This window comes from Danio rerio, chromosome 4 (assembly GCF_049306965.1).
Source record: "Danio rerio strain Tuebingen ecotype United States chromosome 4, GRCz12tu, whole genome shotgun sequence".
NCBI lineage: Eukaryota > Metazoa > Chordata > Actinopteri > Cypriniformes > Danionidae > Danio > Danio rerio.
This window is the reverse complement of record NC_133179.1, coordinates 5,592,244-5,614,416: the sequence shown is the minus strand read 5'-3', so window position 1 is coordinate 5,614,416 and position 22,173 is coordinate 5,592,244. Positions and strand designations below refer to the sequence as shown.

At 36.0% G+C, this 22,173-nt stretch overlaps 3 protein-coding genes across 11 annotated transcripts in view; all 3 read left to right on the top strand.

Moving 5' to 3' along the window:
• Nucleotides 1–11,792, top strand: part of rad51ap1 (RAD51 associated protein 1) — a 40,371-nt gene extending 28,579 nt beyond the window's left edge. For 3 of the 7 annotated variants that reach the window (XM_073946075.1, XM_073946076.1, XM_073946079.1), the window contains 9 exons: nucleotides 5,904–5,947; nucleotides 6,340–6,472; nucleotides 6,843–6,964; nucleotides 7,045–7,122; nucleotides 7,737–7,808; nucleotides 8,959–9,093; nucleotides 9,187–9,363; nucleotides 10,906–11,043; nucleotides 11,150–11,792. In XM_073946075.1, the coding sequence (XP_073802176.1) occupies nucleotides 5,904–5,947; nucleotides 6,340–6,472; nucleotides 6,843–6,964; nucleotides 7,045–7,122; nucleotides 7,737–7,808; nucleotides 8,959–9,093; nucleotides 9,187–9,363; nucleotides 10,906–11,043; nucleotides 11,150–11,277 (1,027 nt within the window). In that variant the 3' untranslated portion in view covers nucleotides 11,278–11,792. 7 annotated transcript variants of the gene reach the window in all.
• Nucleotides 1,901–3,624, top strand: fgf23 (fibroblast growth factor 23). The gene is given in 3 exon segments (NM_001009564.2): nucleotides 1,901–2,160; nucleotides 2,396–2,499; nucleotides 3,183–3,624. Coding segments are annotated over 3 exon segments (777 nt in total). The 5' UTR covers nucleotides 1,901–1,919; the 3' UTR covers nucleotides 3,615–3,624.
• A 1,834-nt stretch (nucleotides 11,793–13,626) lies between the features above and the next one.
• Nucleotides 13,627–22,122, top strand: galnt8b.1 (polypeptide N-acetylgalactosaminyltransferase 8b, tandem duplicate 1). 3 transcript variants are annotated; one of them, XM_073946956.1, is made up of 11 exons: nucleotides 13,627–13,984; nucleotides 15,466–15,670; nucleotides 15,742–15,908; nucleotides 15,983–16,152; nucleotides 17,863–18,060; nucleotides 18,132–18,246; nucleotides 18,349–18,534; nucleotides 20,253–20,390; nucleotides 20,487–20,582; nucleotides 20,656–20,820; nucleotides 20,914–22,122. In XM_073946956.1, the coding sequence occupies exons 4-11, from the start codon at nucleotides 16,061–16,063 to the stop codon at nucleotides 21,052–21,054; spliced, it is 1,131 nt and encodes a 376-aa protein (XP_073803057.1). In that variant the 5' UTR covers nucleotides 13,627–13,984; nucleotides 15,466–15,670; nucleotides 15,742–15,908; nucleotides 15,983–16,060; the 3' UTR covers nucleotides 21,055–22,122. The 3 variants fall into 3 exon arrangements, with proteins under 3 accessions (XP_073803057.1, XP_003198271.3, XP_021331085.2); XM_003198223.7 differs by having other exon boundaries at nucleotides 15,983–16,166; XM_021475410.3 differs by having other exon boundaries at nucleotides 15,983–16,166; nucleotides 18,132–18,534.
• Nucleotides 22,123–22,173: the final 51 nt, after the last annotated feature.

The window sequence follows — 22,173 nt, the reverse complement described above, 5'->3', positions numbered from 1 at the left end:
ACTGAAGGACTTAGTTAGTTTGATCTGGTGTGTTTAATTAGGGTTAAACTGAACTGTGCAGAGCTGTGGCTCTCCAGGGACTGAGTTTAACACCTACAGTTGAAATCAGATTTATTAGTTCCCTGTTTATTTTTCCCCTCAATTTCTGTTTAACAGAGGGAAGTTTTTTTCAACACATTTTTAAACATCATAGTTTTAATAACTAATTTCTAATAACTGATTTATTATATCTTTGCCATGATGACAGTAAATAATATTTGACTAGATATTTTTCAAGACACTTCTATACAGCTTAAAAATATATAGCTTAAAGAGGCTAATAATTTTATTCCTTAAAAAGGTGTTTAAAAAATTAAATCTGCTTTTATTATTTCTGAAATAAAACAAATAAGACTTTCTCCAAAAGACAAAATATTATAGGAAATACTGTGAAAATGTCCTTGCTCTGATAAACATCATTTGGGAAATATTTTATATTTTTATATCTAGATCTAATAATGCTGTTGTTTTCTTTCTTTCACAGTATGAATACAGAAAGTTTATATTCTAAAAATATAAATATTAAAGCCCAAATTATTGTGTTTAGTTTTTTGCCATTTTTTCATATTTTGAAAGTTTAAATATAAAATAAGTCTTACAATTAATAATGATGAGTGGAAAATAATGATATAATAAAATTAATTTAAATGTATTACAGCTTATATATAGTGATATGTAATGAAAACATACATAAAATAGCCATCATTATTATTATTTTGTTTTATAATTTTGATGTTTTTACCAGAGATGGGTTGCGGCTGGATGGGCATCCGCTGCGTAAAAACGTGCTGGATAAGTTGGTGGTTCATTCGGCTGTGGTGACCCCAGATTTATAAAGGAACTAAGCCAAAACTAAAATGAATGAATGCATTTTGAAGTTATTGTATGTAATATTCAGGTTAAGACCATGTTTGTGCATTACTGCTTTAGTCACTGTTTGTGAATGTGCTACAGGTTCCCTCTGCTGGCCAGCAGTAGAAACTTCAGGATTTCCAATACTCTATTTATTATTACACTATTATATTCACTATAGGCCTTCACTGAAATATAATATTCATTGCATTTACTATACTTTTGTAAGTGTTTGAAAACAATTTATTCGGGTGGATTTTAAACAAATTATGTTGAACATTATTTATAATTTTTTTTTTTTGCTTGCTTAAATTCAGCCCAAAATGATTAGCAAAATAAATAGTTTGGAAAATCTTTAAAAAATAATGAATATAAATAATATTTTTTCAGTGTATAGCTATTAATTTTGCAAGCGCTTTTATGCTAAATCTCTATGCGTGCACAAACAAGACAATTCTTGAGATTTCAAAGGGACAACCTATGTTTTTGTTTAATCCACATACATTTGTCAGAAGTGTTAAGTCAACTTAGTCTATTTGTGTTGGGACAACATGAAGGCATTGTGTGAAACCCTGCTTTTACTTTTTACAGTGTGCGTTATGCTGATCGAGTAGTGAGTTTCATTGATGAATTATTTAATCATAGTTATATATTGGCCTATATTGGCTTACACATAATGGCATGGTTATTTATCATTGAGAACACCAAATGATTCTCAAATGCACGAGATGTTTAAAAAATGAGCAGATTTCGCATTTTCTGTTTCCAATGTTATTTTAAGACGTTTGAATACTTAGAAAGCCAATTTTGGTGCCAAATTGACAAACCAATTATGGTTTACCAGTCAATTACCTTCATAACAAACAGAAGGTGGACATGCTGAATCCGCCCCCTCACATCCTCTGGCTCTGGGGGAGAGTGTTGCGTAAAGGAGTGGCACAGGATGCGTTTAAATAGCCGCGCTCACGAACTTTTACGCATCACAACTTCTTCAGCTCTGCACACCCGGCTTTACGCGCTCTGTCAAGATGCGTTGCGCACTTTCCAACCTGCACATGCTGCATTCATCCGTCCTCGCGCTGTGGTTCACGGCTCTCCAGGGACTCAGACCTGCAGATGCGGCCCCCAATCCTTCTCCGCTGCTGGGCTCCAACTGGGGGAACCCGCGGAGATACATCCACCTTCAGACCACTTCAGACTTAAACAACTACTACCTGGAGATCAGCCCGAGTGGACACGTGCGCAAAACTACAAATCGGGGCTCATACAGTGAGTAGCCTACCTGTTGCAGATCAGGACTTTTTAATTCCCAGAAAAAGTTCCTGATGGTTCTTCGTGGAATTAAAAAAATAACCTTATTTTATAATAAACATAATGCCAGCCATATTTAGAAGATTAAGACCAGTAAAGCCTGAGTAGATAAATCATAATTATATATATTTTATAGGACAATGCAAAACAATTTCCTTCAAAGCATACTCATCATATGTTATACCCTCAACAGGTGTAATCTTATTGAAAACAGAAAGCAGAGACCGTCTGGCGATATTTGGAGTGAAAAGTAACCGGTTTTTGTGCATGGATACAGGAGGAACCCTTTTCACATCTGTAAGTATTCATCTATTGGAAATAAACACATTTAAGTTGTAAATAAGATTCCTTATAAATAGTTTATACACATGAACACGGTGAGTTAACCTGCAACATCTGATTTTAGCAAGCTAAATTTAGCAATGTAAACTTTTCAAACTGTTACTTTTTAATTCAGCTTGATAAAAATAATTTTTGATAAAAATGCATACGGTTTACCTTAAAATTGCATATAAAGTTTTTTTTTTTTTTTAAATCAAATACTTGTATATATATGTTAATTTGGTGCTATTTTTAAACATTCATTGGCTCTGGTTATGTTTATCTTTATTTATAACATATTAAAGATATAGCTTTCCTAATGCTCTTAATTAATTCAATATATTTTAAAACATTTTTAGCCTATATTGTAATCAAAATAGCCTATTTTTTTCTTATTTTTTTCTTTGTAATGTGACTTGCAGGCTATATAATATTTTTATAATGATCTCGTGAACATGTTTATATATTTCTCTTACTGGAATAAATCCACAAACAAAAAAAAAACAGCAATGAAACTATTACGACTGTTTTAATGACGGAGAAGCTACAAAACGTTTATCTTATATCTTTAAAATGTACACAAAAACATGTTTGAAATGGCAAGACACTGCAATAACTTATTTTGATTTATAAAATGTGCTTATTTTTCTGACTTTTAGACGATCTGCAATAAGGAAGACTGTCTTTTCCACCACAAACTGTTGGAAAACCATCGTGATGTGTATTACTCCACTAAACACAGCATACTGCTTAATCTGGACGGGGCCAAACAGGCGTTTATAGCGGGACAAAACCTCCCTCAGTCGTCTCTCTTCTTGTCGGAGAAGAACACGGTTCCGCTGGAGCGCCTGCAGCACCGGGAGCGCAGGAACCGGCAGGTGAACCCAACAGACCCGCTGAACGCGCTCCGGTACGCGGAGGAGTCTGATTCCAGAGCCGCGCAGGAGGATGATGGAGACATGGATTTTGAGCCCTCAGAAGGTCAAAACATCTCTAGAGAAACCCTTGTTTCCCCTTCCGATGATGATCCATGGGATCTTCTGCACGACACGAGCCCTGGAAGTCCTCGGATTGCAGCAATTGTCGGATAAATCCGCCAAATGTGACTCTGAGTCTGGACCCGCCGCTGCTTTGCGCAAAGTTAGTTGTGTGGCACCGTAATATTTTCATCATTAATAAATGTTTTTTATAATGAAAGCAATGTCATGTGTGTAGATCTGCAGATTCTTTAGGCTGTACACTGAAAAAAGAGCCATTAGATGTACATTTTTTAAGGAAAGTGGTTGCAAGCTATTTATATGAGCTGAATTTAAACATAAAGTTTCAATTTAGATTGTTCAACTTAACTTGTTTGTTTAAATTGTAATGCATCATTTACATGTAATCGCATGTAAATGATTTGCAACCACTTTCCTTAAAAATAGTAGCATTCCAATGAACCATTTTCTCCAGTGTAGTTTCTGCACATCACTAAAGCTGCCAGCATGTGTTTGTCTTTTGGTGCTGGACACCACCTGGAGAAACAATTGACAACCAAGAAAGTATTTATTTATTTAATTACATATGGTTTATTTATGGTATATTTATATGGATGCTTTAAGTGCAGGGAAATGTTATATCTGTTTTACCCGTTTTGAATTAATAAAAGTTTGTTTCATGACTTCATTCACTCAAGTTCATTTTGTTATTAATAAATAAGCTAGGAGATTATATGCAGAAAATAAATAAATAACTATAATATTGTCGTTAACTCAAGCAAAATGGTATGCTTAAGACTTGTTGGTTTGGTTACTGGTTTAGGCTTGTGTCTGTGCTGACCCTCATTCGCTGGTTAAACATTAATGAATGGGTCTGAAACATCAGTCTGCGTCAGTCTCCAAGAATAAACCTTCCCACAGTTTTGTTTCCAGGGTTAAATGTTAGGAAGGGATTTATAAAGACATTTATGACCTGCTTAAGAGGAATTTAATTTTAGGCTATGTTTAGGCCTGTGGGAATTGTGTTGTTTTACTAATTTAAAATGTAAATGGACTTTAATTTAAGAACAGTTAGGTTAGGCATAGGCTAAGAAAAAAATGTCATATTTAGCTACACTTTCAGATTTAATCTGCTTTTAAAATATAAAAAAAAATATCTTTGAATTTTATTTACCCCCCCAAACGACATTAAAAATCAGATTATATAGTCTAAAGAATAGAGAAATAAATTAAACTAAGGGTTAGCAATAGCTACAAAGGCTACCTAGCATACTACATTATTGTCTTATTGACTCTATACTGTTACCTGCAGAAAAAAAAACACTTAAATACAGTGGAAAGATTCATTTAAATGTGTAATTATTTTAATCAAGTTTGTGACATAATCAAGAGCCGCGTCTGCGCTCATCAAATATAACGTTAGAGTCGCATTCGCAGATTCGACATTTCCCAAAACGCGCAAAAGCTTTGAAAAGGCGAAACAATTTTTGTTTAAGTTTTTTAACCATAATAAAATCCCACATCATTATTACTATATTTTCTATTACTTATTTGGCGTTGAATTGGAACTATTAAATATACAGTACTTTTAACGAATTGTACATCCCTTACATTCAGATGGATTTCCGCAGTTTGTTTTCAGGCGGGTTGGATTAGGGACCACAACAATATCTGTGCTGTGCTTTTTACATAAGACAGGCTTTATCAGTGTCTTTTACAGTTATATAGACATACATTTTGAGTTAGCTGTTTGTTCCGTTGCTTAACGTTCAGTCGATATCACGCAAGGTTATAAAACACGACAATAGCGTCAGTTTGTTGTTGTTCATAGGACATACAGTGAGATATTTATAGATCTGATTTGACTTTAAGAATGGACAGACCATCCAGGTATGTATTAAAGTTTTCTAAATAAGTCTTCCCCTTTGTTATGAAATCATTTTAATCATACATTAGATTACAGTGGATCAGTAGATTTTCAATAACTCCTTGTGACTCCTGTAACTTATATGGCTTTATGATATTTACATTTATAATATTTTTGAACAGTAAAGATGTCAGGCTAAATTATTCAAGTAAGACGTCTTCTGTCTTTGTTAGTTTCAAAAACACACATTTTTTACCATTTAAAACGGCATCTTTGGATGTTTTTTTGTTGTTGGAGATACTGTTGTCCTAAAAACAAACAAAAATATACATAAATAATAAAAATCGTACACATATCTTGGGATAGCAGAAAATTTTGATGGTTTTAAAACCTTGACTTTTCCAAACCACATTATCGTCCCATTTCTAATATTGAATATATATGACATTTTCATAATCAATAATTTTAAGTTCAGAAATCTGGAATGCTTTATTAAGGGAGTTATTATGTCTCTCTGTCTCTGTGTGTGTCATCAGAAGTAAGAAGACTGTCAACTATTCAGATTTCCAAGACGATGATGGTGAGATATTTGATTTTAACTTGTATTATTATATTACTTCAAAATAATAACTAAGGCTGGATGGACCTGAAAATGTGCTTATGTGGATTGAGGTAAAGTTGGATTTCTATTCACACAATCAGACTTTCTGCTTAATAATACAATTTCATAAAAGGATTGTTTGGTAATTCTAAAAAGGAGTTATCATTTTAACAGCCAATGACTGCTTTGCACAACATTGTTTACAGTCAATTAAAATAGTGCTGATGCTGTTTTGAAGTCATACTTGCATATGATTTCAGACCAATTATTCAAAGTAGACGATTTAAGGAGCGTGTTACAAGTTGTCACTAAATGAATGTGCAAATATATAAAACCAACTAAACCTCGATCTTATGTGTGTTGTGTGACAGATGAGGATTTTGCCTGTGTGAAACCTCCTCCCAAAAAAGCTCGAACAGATTCTGATTCTGAGAAATCCAGCAAGACTACAAGCACACCTGCAAATGGGGATGTCGATCTCGCCAGCTCTGAAAGCAGAAAGAGGTCTTTTCTACCGAAGCACATTTTATTAGCATTAAATCAGTGTGTAATGTGGAAAACGACTGATTCGCTGGTGTGTTATTTTTAATAGGCTAAAATTGGTTTTATATTCACACATTTAGAGTTTCTCCTTTATATTATAATTTTTAGAAAAGTATTGTTTGCTAATTTTAATTAGGGAAATCATATTAGCAGCTAATGACTATCAAAGTACAATTGTTAACAGTCAATTAAATAGTGCTAATGTTGTGGTTAAAGTTGTAATTACATGTGATTTCAAAGTACCATGTTAACAATGTAACTAGCATGTTAGAAGTTGTCGCTGAATGAATGTGCGAATATAAAACCAGCTTTATCTTATTTGTTATTTCAGGGTGTCTCTGGATGCTAAACGTTATGAAAGAGATTTAGAGGAAGCCCTAACACTGTCATTGCGTGAAGCTTCAAAAGCACAAGACGGAGAGCCTACAACCAAGTCAGACGGAGGATCTGCTGGTATGAAGCATTCTGAAGTTAAATCGTCTCGCTCTGGAAGTGTAGAGCTATTTTTACTTTTGTTTACTGTATTATTGCAGATGATGATGGTGGATCTCGGCCTCCACAATGTGCACCACCTGTTTTAATACACTGCAGTGCTGATGATATACATCCAGGTAAGTGTTTTGTCTTTTTTTAGTCGGTCACAAACTCACTGTTTCCTCTTTGTCTTGGAATTTATCTTGATTCAGGGATTCTGAGGGGTCTTGAAAAGTCTTAAAATGTATTAAATAAAAAAAATAAAAAAAACATTTTAAGAATTAAAAAGGTCTTAAATCCTTTTAAACGGGTCTTAATTTTCCTATGTCCATGTATAGCTGTCTAATCGGGCTAACAGCCATCCAATCCCTAACAATATATTTCACTAAAAGTTTTTAGAAACGTTTATTTATTAACTCTATTTACTTATTAATATGGATTAATTAACTTCCTTACATCAACAATTGTCTTTAGTGTTTTTTTAAGGTTTTTTCTTGACCTTTAAAAATCTTTAGCGTTTAGCCTTGTGTAAGTCTGAAATTTCATTCATTATGGTCTTAAAATGGTCTTTAAAGGTTTTAAAAAGTCTTAAACTTGACTTGATGAAACCTGTAGAAAGCCTGTGATTTAATTTAAGGCTGCATGATATTAGACAAGCGATGTTTTATTTTTCTTCCATAAATATTGCGATATATGAACAGAGTGGACCTTTTTGCAGTCTGTTCTCTAAATCAAGCATGATTTTGTACAGCAGGTGAGGATCAGCCTCGTCCAGAATCTCCACCTGTGCTGTCAAACTGTAGCATTGATGGCAGAAGTCTAGGTAATGTATTTCTATCAACAATCAGAATTTTGAAATAGACCCTTTTCACAAGACTTGTTATGACGCATTTGACGGTCATCAGCATCTTTAATCCCTAAAAGTTAATAATGTTCAGATTTTTTAAAAATGTAGTGAAGTTTATTTATAAACTCATTTCGAGAGGATCATGATTGCTTGCAGCCGGTCCCGCATTATCCAATTTATGATCCACCAATCAGACGATTCCTAAGCCACTATAAATACCCTGAGTTTCATATTACAACCATCCTCGTATTGAAGAATCCCCCCTTCCACCCCTACTCCTCCTTCTTTCCTGACGTTTCTGTGCAGAGTTTACATGTCTCTCCATGCTCATATGGGTTTCCCCAGGGGTTCCCTGGTTTTCTCCCACCATCCAAAAACATGCAACAAGTTAATTGACTAATCCAAATCGGCACCATAGACATGCTCCTAGTAAGTAGTTATCTCTTAAGAGCAAACACTATCTGTTCATTAGCTACTACAGCAGGGGAGTTCTCGAGACCTAGCTGAGCTCAAACTCCCCTCTTGCCTTGCAAACGGGAGGGAGCCCCGGGCTCGAGGATCTTATGAGCTCAGGGCTCTCTCCCGGAACAGCATGCCAAATACGCTTTATAATCAATCATCAACTAAGTGTGAACTCTTGATTGGACATTTATATGTATTTATGTATGTATTATATCATCTTTGCATCAAATTACACAAAAAAAAAAACAAATTACTGCTTGTCTGAGATATTTGTAATGCAGCGTCTATGGAGCGGGAGAGTAAATCTGACGTTATTCTCTCTTCTGGCTGCCATTATCAGTCTTACAATATTTTTTTTTTCTTATTCTGAAAGTCTTGATAACACCATCGTGGAGTTTTTCTTGTTTTATTTCAGCAAATAGGATTGTAAAAATGATTTGTTGTACGCTCTTAAGTTTTAACAAACTATGATGACTTCCACCACTGAGAAACCCGGAAGTGTGAAAAGCATCCATTATCAAAATGCTTTGAAATTAGATTTCTTTCAGAACCCAGTGGCATTGATATAAAAGATTGATTAAGACTTTTGTGAGTAATACATTAATATTACATCAAGAGTCACGTGTAGCTTTGTTCCTCTACTACCATTAATATTATTTTTCAGGGCTGAATATAATCAGCTTGGACTCGTCCCCTCCCATGCCTTCCAAATGGACAGAATCCTCAGAAAAGCGGAGAAAATCACAAAAAGAGAAGCGCAACAAAGATGATGATGACTACCAGCCACAAAACACACCAGGTAATCTGAAGATCTGTTATAGTTGAAAGTTCTGTCTCATTTATCTGTTCTCAGCACATAACAGGTACAGGTTTTTATTGACGGATGTTGCAGATTCAGAAAGTGATGCTGATTTCACTGAGGAAGAGGAGAATGATGAGGATGAGACTTTCACAGTAAAGAAGAAAAAGGACAAAGTGGTGAAGCAGAAGACGGGAAAAAAGGCCACGCCTGCTGTGAAGGAAAAGAAAGAGAAAAAGCCGACTAAAGCCGTGAAGGCTAAAAGCACAGGTACGTTTTCTGTTCTTAAATGTTAGATTTTCTCAGCTGCTGCCACGCCATAATAAATACCCATTCCGGCCAAGAACACACCTATATTCACATCAAATCCACATGAAGACACTGTACGTGTTGTTTATTATAAGTGTGTGATGCAGTTTTGTTGGCTGCAGTTTTTAATGCTTGAGTTTTTCTGAAGCAGGATGTATTAAAGACACTGTAATTACATTAAAATTAGACATGAGAAAGTTGTATAAGCAGTATGTTTATTGAACAGATGGGATTCATTTAGTAATAATCTCTTATGTGTGTAAAAAAAAAATTATTCATTAAAGATTATGCCAGACAAATTTCATTTTAATATTTCTTTTATTTATTTATTTTCAGAAAATATAATCAAGATGTCCGCTGTGACTTAAAAAATAAATAATTTTAGCCCTTAAAAGTCTTAAATTGACTGAAATATTGTGTTTTAGGACCTAAATCTTTTTAAACAGAGCCTAATTTTCCAATGTCAATGTAAAGTTACTCAATCAAGCCAGCATTCATACAATCGCCATCAATCCATCTCAATAAAACATTTAACAAATGCTTTATTTATTAACTCTATTGACCAATATGGTTTAATGTGATATAATTATCTTCCCCACAATAACACTTGTTTAAAAGTTCACCATGTAATCATAACTTGGTGAGGACAGTGAGCTGGACACACTGCTTTGGATACATTCAGTTTATTATAGTGCTTTTAAAACCTGTCCATTTTTCAAAGGAAAGATATACTGTGTGTAAATGAAGTGTAAATATTAAACTAGAGCTTGCTTGTTTTAACACATTATTTAAAATGAGTGGCTAAGAAGTTACTACATAACAATTGTTTTTGCTGGTGTAAGGAATATCTTTTTCCAACCTTAGCATTTAGCCTGGTATGAATCTGAAATTTCATTCATAAAAAGTCTTAAATTTGACTTGCCGAAAGCTCCAGAAACCCTGCTTAATAATGAACATTTTTGAAAAGGTCTCCTTGAGAAATGCAATTGGTTTTGTCATACATTATTATATTAATTATTACATTATTACATAATTGTCATTTATTATTGCATTTTTTTATTATTATTTAATGCATTTATTTTATGGATGTATGTACAGTTGAAGTCAGAATGATTAGCCCTCCTGAATTATTATCTATTAAAATATAGCTTAAAGAAGCTTATAATTTTGTCCCTCAAATGGTGTATAAAAAATTCAAAACTGCTTTTATTCTAGCCGAAATAAAACAAATAAGACTTTCTTCAGAAGAAAAAATATTATAGGAAATACTGTGAAAAATTCCTTGCTCTTTTAAACATCATTTAGGAAATATAAAAAAAAAAAAGGGGGGGGGGGGCAATAATTCTGACTTCAACTGTATATTTGAAATGCTTACTTTATTAAAGACAAAATCAGTAAATTATTGTAAATATTTAGAATATTTTTACTGTTATTAAATATTCTAATATCAGTATATTTATTATTCTCATTTTGAATAGTCTTTAATATCTCTCTGTCTGTCAGCTCCCAGTCCATCAGTCTGTCGGAGTCCAGCCGCTCCTGTGTCAATATCTAAGAAAGCGCCCTCAACTCCACCGATCTCCAAACCTGCGCTCTGCTCCAGTCCTGCAGGGGGGAGACTGCCAAAGTGGAATCCTCCAGGTGAGTCTACAGGCTCAGTATGCATTTGAGAATTTTCACTGGAAGTGCCAAAAGTTCAAAATCAGACTGGGATCCTTTTGTGAAATTTTTTCTATACCATTTCCAGGAATGGTTGGCCGGAGTCCCGGTGCATCTCAGAATGGGTCTTTAAAGTCTCCAGGACAGGGGCTGCGTTTAGGACTTTCCCGTCTGGCTCGAGTCAAACCCCTTCATCCTAATGTTGCTGCGAACTAAACAGACTTATTTTAAAGAAATGATGTAAGTCCAGCAGAGGTTTCACCGGTAAGAGAAAATCAGCAAGAAGTCTAAAGGGAGAAAAGTCTGAGTTGGATATTTTTATGCTAAATTTTGTTCATAATTTAAAACCTTTCATCCCACATTTACAGTGACCCACAGGGAATATATGACTTTTGTTGTGTTTTTAGTGTTTTTAAATGTCTTTTTTTGTCTGTGTTGTGCTTTAGCTTTGTAAATATGCCTGTTTCGATGAACATTAAAGGTTTTGCAGAATGCAACGATCTGTTTTTGTAAATATTATGCAGCACGTTGCATTGCTGCATGATGTGGATCACTTGTTTTTAAGCAGAAATGTTCTGAATATGTGAAATATTAATATCTTTACTGCTTTATACGTTAAAACCACACTTTGCTAAACCTGAAGTATACATAAAAACCATATTAAATGTAAAATTAGCTCATGCTTTAATGTTATAAATGACGTTTTTGAAAATAAAATAGCAAAATACAAATTACATCTGTTTTTCCTTTTTTTTCAGCGCAGCATTTATTAATGTAAAAATAATTAACATCCTTTTCCTTTGTAATTCGCAATTTTTTTCTCAGAAAACATATTTCTAAAGGTGCTGTTGACTTGAAATTTGAAATACATATATGCAAATCTAAAAACAAATCTAATTAGTTTGCAAATGAAGTTCTGTGTGATAAAATGAAATAATGCAGGGAAAACACATGAACACATGAAGAAAGAGAGGTGTAGAAATGCAAGGAAAGCCCAGACAGCAGCTGAAATCTCTCAATAGCAGGCATGTGCACACATTGGGCTCAAACCTGTGCAGTGCTCATGCCTTTTTAGTCTTGGATAGAAAGAGCCCTTCCAAAATGATCTGAATGGATTGGCACAACGTGAAGGAATTACGTTAACTTAATACTTTTTGGTATTAATAGCTCAAACATTGTGTGTGTGTGTATGTATGTATATATATATATATATCTCAAAATTTTGTTATATTTTAAATAGCAAACTAATGTGTAAAATCAATTAACTTATTAATATTATGCAGTATTTTGGAACTGCACTTATTTCTTAAAACCGAGTGATTTGAAATATCACATCATTAGATTTAAATACGTATTTACACTTTTATTGAGCTTTTATTGTATATCATCAGGCAAAACTCTAAACCCACTCTAGTGTATGCTTTAAGTTAATCTTATTAATAGTGTTGTGTTCCTTAAGTTAATGCTCAAGTTATGTCTCCCTCTAGTGTCCAAACACAGTCAACGCAAAAATGAAAGATGAACAATAAACAATAGTTTCCTGACACTGTAATCTGGTTTAGCTTGATTTTAGTAAAACCTTTTTTAAACACTATGCATTATGAAATTGCTACGCAAATAAAGCAGAAAACCAGCTAAATAACTCACAGCAACTGCAAACAACGATTTGCGGAAAAGTGTGTGTAAATATTAAGTCTTGTTTGCAGTAGCAGGGTGTGAGGTTTTTAACAATGCCGTACGTCAGCACTTTAAAAAGTCTGTTGTCATTATAAATTCTCAAAACTGTTACTAAAACAGGTTATATTTACAGTTTTAAATCAGATTTAATGTATGATTTAATTAATGAGTGGTTAGCACAGCAAGAAGGTCGCTGGTTTGAGTCCCGGTTGGCGTTTCTGTGCGAGTTTGCATGTTCTCCTAATGTTGGTGTGGGTTTCCTCCCAATCCAAAGACATGCGCTATAGGTGAATTGGATTAACTAAATTGTTGGAGTGTGTGTGTGTGTGTGTGTGAATGAGTGTGTATGTCTGTTTCCCAATACCGGGTTGCAGTTGCAAGGGCTTCCGCTGTGTAAAACATATGCTGGAATAGTTTATTTTGCTGTGGCGACCTCTAAAATGGAGACTAAAGCCTCTGGGTTATATTTCATAAATTTGAATGTTCATAAATTAAATATTAATGTTTATTTTTCTATGAATTGTGAATTTATGCAAGAAGAACTATTTTGTACTTAATATAAATGCATAAATAATTCTATAATAGCGTGCAGATACACTATAAATATGTTTTAGTTAAATTAAATCATCTCAACTTCAACATCTAATCATATTAACATCAAAATGGTTAGGGTAAACTTTCTATAACCTTTAAAAAAATAGTTGAAACCAGAATATTGTATTAAAATAAGTTTAAATAACATTAAAACATTTATTGTCACCACCTTTTTGTCATATCGTTAGTTTTCAGTGTACCAATATTTAATGAACTAAAAAGCTGTGGCCAGTGTTTAACTACAGTACCATCACTACCAGGATTCAGTGTCCTGGTCTCCTCCCTCATTTCCTTACAATAAAATGATCTAGCCAGAGTGATGAAGTACGGGAAAAACTGAGCAAACATAAGTGGGAAAAGCTGTTAGTACGATATGGATCCTTGGCAGTCCAGCAGATTGACTGATAGCTGATATCAAACTAATCATTCTGTGTGTGTTTTTGGGTGCTTCTGGTCATCATGAGGATAAGCTTTGTAAAGAGTTTGTTTCCAGTTTTGTCTGTTGCTGTGGTTTTTCTCTATTTGAGCTCTGTGAAATGGGAGATAAAAACGCAAGAGGAGAAACTTCAGCAGGTCCAGCAGAACTTGTCACTGCACAGCTCTCTTCTGCTCCACAAGCTGGACAAACTGGAGGCTCATTTGATCGCTGTGGGTGAGTTGCTGATATCTGACTTGTCAGAAATGTTCTTTATAATTGTTTTATTTCACTCTCTAAGACATTTGAAGTCAATGTGAAATCAAATGGAAGAGTTTAGAGTTTATCTTAGAGTTTAGAGTTTACGTCTAAAAGACATTCGATATTTTATTCTAAAATCTGGATTTTTCTCTGACTCCTGTATGTAGGCTCAGCAGTTTTACCTTTATAGTGACAAATGAGTCCTTTTCATAGCATTTTAAGAGAAATAACTAAGCATAAACTTTAAATTTAACATTTTTTGGAGAACATTTCAGACGGCGTTTAGGGGTTTTTGCTTCTAAAATCTTCAGTTATACCAAAAAATGAAAGGTACATCTTTCGCTCATTTTTATGTCATTCCTAAACATTTCTGTTTTGTGTAACTTAAAGCACTTTATTTATTTTTTGGTTGCACTTTACAAACGGTTTCATTAGTTAATGTGTTTAACAGCATGAAGTAATTAAGAACAATAATCATATGTTTTATGCAGCAACACCAATACACTTTCATTCACACACTCATACACTACAGCCAATTTAGTTTATTCAATTCACCTGTACCATGTCTTTGGACTGTTGGGGAAACTGCAGCACCCGGAGGAAACTCACGCTAACATGGGGAGAACATGCAAACTCCACACAAATGCAAACTGACCCAGCCCTGGCTCAAACCAGCGACTTTCTTCCTGTGAGGTGACAGTGCTAACCACTGAGCCACCGTGACGCCCATTCTAAGCATTTTCTAAAGTAATATATAAAGTTTATTTGAAATGTTTGGTCATTTAGCAGATGCTTCATTTTTCAGTTTTATTTATAAAGTGACTTACAACAAGGGATCAAGCGAGTCATTGTAAAGAAGCAGTGCTCATCAAGGGCTCCAAATGTTTTTTTGTTTTTTTTTATTAGAATATGCAAAAATCATACAAATACAAGAAAACATCAACAAATAACAAATACAAAGCAACGAAACAAAAACAACAACAATAATTTTTGCTAGATAAACCCAAACTATAGTAGGCACGGGGTATATTTTATCGGTATGTATATATATTTTATTTGCTTATTTTTCTTATTTTCTTAAATTATTTGCACCTCAGATCATTATAAGGGTATGATAATTAAAAATGTGTAAATATGAGCTATAATGTGTCAATAGTTTCAGATTTAGTTTGTGTCAAATTGAAACTGAATCTAAAACTATCATATATCAGATATACCCAGTGTTAGTGCATTTCAAGCAACGTTAGAATTACATAATCATATAAGTTTTCTAAATAATGGGTAATGCAATAATTTATGAAATTAATTAATATTTGAGTTGCTTTTAATAAATGTAATGGCACTTATTTTTTAAGTTTATTAATTAGCTTAAAAAAAATGAATTGCTGTATTTAAAATGAGCATCGTCACGTTGAATCACACTTTTTTTTTCTCACACTTATCCCTTTTTTTTACAGAAGAAAGTCGCCTTAAGGTAAAAAGTGAGAAGAAACCAGCAAAGAAGCTATTCCCAGACTCGGACCTCTTCAAGAGATGGAGTGTGGAGCTTTCAGAGTATGAGCAGAGGAAAGCTGAGGATCTCTTTCAGAAATATGGATATAACGCTTTCCTCAGTGATCGACTGCCTCTGGACCGAGAGCTGCCAGACACTCGAGACCACAGGTCAGCTTCACTGCTTTATCAAATGCATTCAACGTCAACATTCATTCATTTTGCATTGGTGATTTTTGCAGATGCGCTGAGCGTGAATATCCTCCCGATCTGCCCACCGTCAGTGTGGTGCTGATTTATCTGGACGAGGCTCTGTCTGTCATTCAGAGAGCCGTTTACAGCATCATCAACAGAACTCCAGCTCATCTGCTGAAAGAGATCATACTGGTGGACGACCACAGCACTAATGGTGTGTTCCTCTCAGACATTCATGCAGATTGTGCACATCGTGAGCTGATGCTTCCTGAAATCTGTCTTCCACAGAGGATCTGCAGACGCAGCTGCATGTTTACATCAGCTCCATCAATGAGAAGCACCCAGGCCTGGTGAAGATGGTGACCCATGCAGAACAGAAAGGCCTCTCGCAGGCCCGGATCTCAGGCTGGAAGGCTGCCAGCGGCGACGTGGTCGCCATTCTGGACGCCCACATTGAGGTCCATGTCAAATGGTGTGAAACTGCTCAGCCGACTTTAGTCTGCAAACAAAATGAATGTTTACTCAACCAGACAGTATACTTAATTGAAATTGTCGCCGCTCACTCTTGTTCTCATGTAAAAGACCAGGAGATGCGCATTCAGCTGCAGCTTTAATAGGCATGTGAATGATATGCAAAGCTGGATAGGGTATATGGACCTAATTTTCAGTAGCCCAGCTACCTCCGCTGAACTGCCATTACAAAATCGCCACATTTAAGGTCTGATTTCTTTCAAAATCAGTGATGGTCACTTCCTGACTGATATACAATATAAAGCGAGTATCAGATCTGACAAGAAGAACTGCATTAAAGCCCTTTCCTCCATGGTCCATGTCTTTAAAATATGGAAATGTATTTTACCCCAGTGTTTTCAATGGAGTTTCTGCACTAGCCTGCTGCTCCTGATGCCTTTAACCTCTCTTTTTTAAGTTTTAACAGCTAGTAATGCTTAAGTCTATTTAACTAATTGTATTATAATTACAAAACAACATCGATGCTGTTAAAGCAACCTTATGTAATTAAAAATAATCACATAAAGGAAGTTTATCATTGGCTGAAAAACACTAGCTGTGCTTATTAGCCCGTTCATTACACAATTGTTGAAGAGAGTATACTTAGAAACAGGAAACAATACAAAATAAACATCCCAAACAAGTTGAACAAAGAACTAATACAATGAAAAGTCGAAGTAAATATTTAAAAAGTTGAAGATTGTAGTAAGTCTGCTACAGAAATGACAAGCTGGTGGACGAAATGATAATTTCAGGGTAAAGTTGAGCCAAGATGGAGGCACCCAATAGAACCAAAGGAATAGATAGCCATGATGGAGCTGGTGGAGCTTCAGTAAAGTTAAAGGGTAAAGGTGAAGTTACAGTACTAGAGGACATAGAATACCAGTTTCAGGCAGAAATGTGAAAGGAAAAGAGCTAGGAGTGAATTACAGGGGGGTTGTGGTGGTCTGACCTCTCTAATTAACGCTTGATCTCCCCTGAAGTACATCAATACAAGATGTATGGCTGGGTCTGCGCTTTAATAGATAAGATATCATTTGCTCTGATCTGTATCTTAAATAATTGTAATAATTAAAACAATAGGTAACTTCAATATACATTTGACCACCCCTATAATGGTTCACGCCATTGGTTTGAATCCGGCAAATCTAAAGCAAGTCTGCAGAAACACTTTGATTGATAGTCTCCTTTTGTGCGTGTCATCAGAGGAGGAAAGCCCCGCCCATTAATTATCATCTCTCCCTTATTAGCATATGACATCAGTCTTGTTTTTAAATCTGCCACTATGCTGGCACACAGGCCTTTGTAGCCCCGCCCTCTTTTGAAAAGAGCACAATCTCATTTGAATTTAAAGCAACAGTCGCCAAAACGCCACAATTTGGATCAAATCCTAAAGGGGACAGTTTTAAAAACATTATTTGTGTGGTATTTTGAGCTGAAACTTCATATACACACTCTAGGGACATCGGACACCTATTTTACATCTTGTTAAAAGGGGCGTAATAGGTCCTTTTAATGTTTTTCGTCTACTGTTTTGATTTTATTTTACTTTCCAGTTGATTCAAATTAATGCTATAATAAGGAGCATTAATCATAGATATAAACGCATAATGAAAGTATAATGTGTTTGATCAATGTTTTTACTTTCTCACTTTCAGGGCGGAGCCTCTACTTGCACGCATCCAGGCTGATCGCACGCTAGTCTTGAGTCCTGTGTTTGATAAAATTAATTATGATGATCTGGAGGTGACTAAGTATTTCGCCTCTGCTCATGGTTTTGACTGGGCTCTCTGGTGTATGTATGTGACATTCCCGAAGAAGTGGTACAATCGAAACGACCCTTCGCTGCCGGGAAAGTAAGTGTGCGTTGTTGAATATTAGTTAAATAATTTATTCTAAAATCTGAAAGTGTAACTGATCTGTACAGGAGTCCGTCTGTAATGGGAATACTGGTGGTGGATCGTCTGTTCTTCGGTGAGATCGGGACTCTTGATGAAGGGATGCAGGTGTACGGAGGAGAGAATGTTGAATTGGGAATACGGGTAATTCATCATCATACTGAAGCGTTCTTCATTTTACTATATTTACATGTTGAACAATGGTGTTGTTGCTCATTGTTGACTTTTGGATGTGTTTTGGCTCAGGTGTGGCTGTGTGGAGGGAGTATAGAGGTTGTGCCCTGCTCCAAAATCGCACACATTGAAAGAGCGCACAAACCCTACATGCCCGACCTGAGTAACGTCATGAAGAGAAACGCCCTCAGAGTGGCCGAAGTTTGGATGGACGAGTACAAGAAAAATGTCTACATGGCTTGGGGGCTTCCCTTAGAGGTATATCTAGCCTACATGTTTTTGTTGACTTGCGGATATATACATTTGAAGGCAAAATTATAAGTCCTGCTCTGATATTATAATTATATTTCAAATTTTTTCAATAAGTGATGTTTAATGGAGGAGAAATAGATCTAAATAACTAAAAATAAAGCTAAAAATAGTTTCTTTTATCCTCACTATGATGACAGCACATAATATTTAAATGCGCTATTTTGCAAGATGCTAGTATTCAGCTTAAAGTTTATTTAGGTTAATTAGGCAAGCCATTGGACCGCAGTGGTTTGTTTTGTAGCCAACTGAAAAGTAATTTAATAAGGGGGCTAATATTTTGGCCTTAAAATACATTTTTAAAAGGATTATGGTTAGGTTTAGGATTAAAAACTGCTTTTTATTGCATGCAAACTAAAAGAAATAAAACTTAAATTAAAAATAAACATTCTTATAGATATTTGAAATACTGTGAACATTTAATTGCTTTGCAAATCATCACATATTTGAAGTAGAATTAAATTTTCATGGTGGCGCTAATCATTTTGTGTTCATGTGTATGTGACAACCTCCTGGCTGAAAAGTGAGGTAACAAAACCAAATAAAGATCCAAACCAGAAAATCAAATCAATTTCAAAATACTCATTAATTTTTGATCAGCGTAGTCCCTTTATTCAGTAGGAGTCGCCACAGCGGAATGAACCACTAATTTGTCCAGCATATGTTTTTATACAGCGAATGCCCTTCCATCTGCAACTCAGTACTGGGAAACACCCATACACACTCATTCACACACACGCACACACACACACACTCAGGGGCGGACATTTCCTCGTGGACTGCCCCCTAACCCCCACTTTTCGTGAGCTCCCCAATCCAAACAATCCAAACAATCCAATCCAATCTCCCCCCCCCCCACACACACACACAGACATACACATCGGTTTTCTCTTTGGCCTGACCTTCATTAACTTCCCGGTTGAAAATGCTGTCCCAGCCCGCCCCTGCACACACTCATACACTACGTCTAATTTAGTTTATTCAATTCACTTGTCTTTGGACTGTGGAGGAAACATAAACACCCGGAGGAAACCTACGGCAACAAACTCCACACAGAAAAGCCATCTGACCCAGCCGGGACTCGAACCAGCGACCTTCTTGCTGTTAGGCCGTGTCACCCTTAATTTCAATATATTTAATTAAACATTTATTGAAATGATACACAAAAATTAAGGAAAGAAACAAAAACTCCAAAGCTGACGAGGAAAGGATGAACACCCAGAGTCCCAATCTCCTGGTCTTTATATGGACGCACATCTCAAGCAACACTCCGCTCCTAGTTCAATCGCCATCATGGCAAAACAACAGCAGTTCAAAACATTCTCAATGAACACCTCCAGCTAGCGTACAGGTGTCAAACTTAGTTTCTGGAGGGCCGCAGCTCTGCATAGTTTAGCTTTAACCCTGATTAAACAGACCTGATCAAGCTAATTGAGCCCGTCAAGCTTGTTTTAAACCTCCAGGTTAGTGTGTTGAAGCAGGGTTAGAACTAAACTGTGAGCTACGGCCCTCCAGGAACTGACTTTGACACCTCCATCTAGTGGATAACATCAGACAGGAGCACTCGGGCCGTATCAGTGATGATATTTAAAGTTCATTTCTCTTGGTTTCTGATGATTTATAGTCAGTAAATGATCATTTCTATCTGTCCTCCCTGTTTCCTACAGAATCATGGGATAGACATTGGCGACTTATCAGAGAGAAAGAAACTGAGAGAGAGAATGAACTGCAAACCGTTCAAATGGTATCTGGAAAATGTCTATACTGAGTTAAATCCTATGGATGATTTGCTTGGTTATGGAGCGGTGAGTGACACGCGGCTTACTATGAATCAACTGAGTGCAGGAAATGAATGAATGGTGTGACAATTTCAACATGAGGTCTTTATCTCCCACCCACAGCTGATTAATGATCTGCAAACAGGTCTATGTTTGGACAAAGGGCCGTCAGAGGAGAACACTCCCATTTTATATCCATGCCATTTTTTAACCTCACAGGTAATCGCTTCAGTTCATTTCTCAAATGTATATTTGATGAACATTTGACACACTTTAGTTTGTCCCCACACAGGTGTTTTTCTATACAACAAGTGGAGAGATATTAGTCGGTCCCCTTCAGCCACTTTTACACAGCCGAAACCGCTGTCTAGCTGACCCAGGATCGGGCCGGTTTCCAGAGTTTTCCTGGTGTTCAGACACAGAGAAACCAAAACACATGTACTGGGACTTCAAACAGGTGAACTAATTATAAAACACTGATAGGATACTGTGGTGTACCACAGTCTAAACATTGCATGAAAGGCCTGTTGTTACTCTTGTTTGTCTTCAGGGACAGGCCATACAGAACAGAGACACCAAGCGCTGTCTGGAGATCAGCACCAAACAGACAGGAGACTATAAAAATAACGTTTTCATTCAGGAGTGCAGAAACCAACACTGGAGGATACAACATGTAATTAAGGACTTATGAACTGCAAGGTATATGTTGTTTATTTGAAATGCTGGAGAAACTTTCCAGAATGACACTTGAGGGACAGAATTAATAATGATGTTGAATTACAGTTCAAGCAGAAGTGCTTCCATGTCATGTGACTGTTATTAACCAACATCAATGAGCCATGAACATCCAATTATGACATTAAATGCATTGGACATTTAGTGTCTTAAAGGTTTGAATAACAAAACATTTTGATCAAAGCTTAAGCAATTTATCACAACACAATTTGATATGGTCATACCCATACTCCTGATATAGCCAAGAAACTTATAGCGTTTTCCAAATGGCAAATGTCACCCTCCAAAAGGCATTTCAGAGTTTTAAAAAAATAAATAAATAATGTCCGCCATATTGAAATGTCAAACCAAAGTGCTCAAAACTGGCCACTTGGAAGGGCCTTTCAGAATGAAGCAGTTTAAAAAATACAACGTATGTACACTTCGGGCCATGATCCTTCAAGCAAGGAAGGCGATTGGTCTCGCACAGTGCACACAATTCAGAAGGACTCATCCCTATGCTCTACTCTCAACAGAGGGACCATCTGAAGGGATTAGGGCAGGGGGGTGTCCACACAGTGTCCTGGAGAGTTTAGCTCCAACCCTAATCAAACTCACCTGAACCAGCTAATCAAGCTCTTAGATATACTAGAAACTTCCAGGCAGGTGTGTTGAAGGAAGTTGGAGCTAAACTCAGCAGGACCCTGGCCCTCCTGGACGGAGTTTGGACATCCCTGGATTAGGGCATAGGGATGAGCCCTTCCGAATGGAACCCAGTGCTTGTCTAGATATTGTATAGAGCAGGGGTGTCAAACTCAATTCCTGGAGGGCCGAAGCCCTGCACAGTTTAGTTCCAACCCTGCTCCAACACACTTACCTGTAGGTTTCAAACAAGCCTGAAGGACTCAATTAGTTTGATCAGGTGTGTTTAATTAGGGTTGGAACTAAACTGTGCAGAGCTGCGGCCCTTTTGGAACTGAGTTTGACACCTGTGGTATAGACCTTTTTGAGGGATGTAAATAAAAACAATGCATGGTCCCAACGTTTTCCTGGTTTACATTTGTAATTTCTATAGCTTCCGAGAATCCAAAAAGAG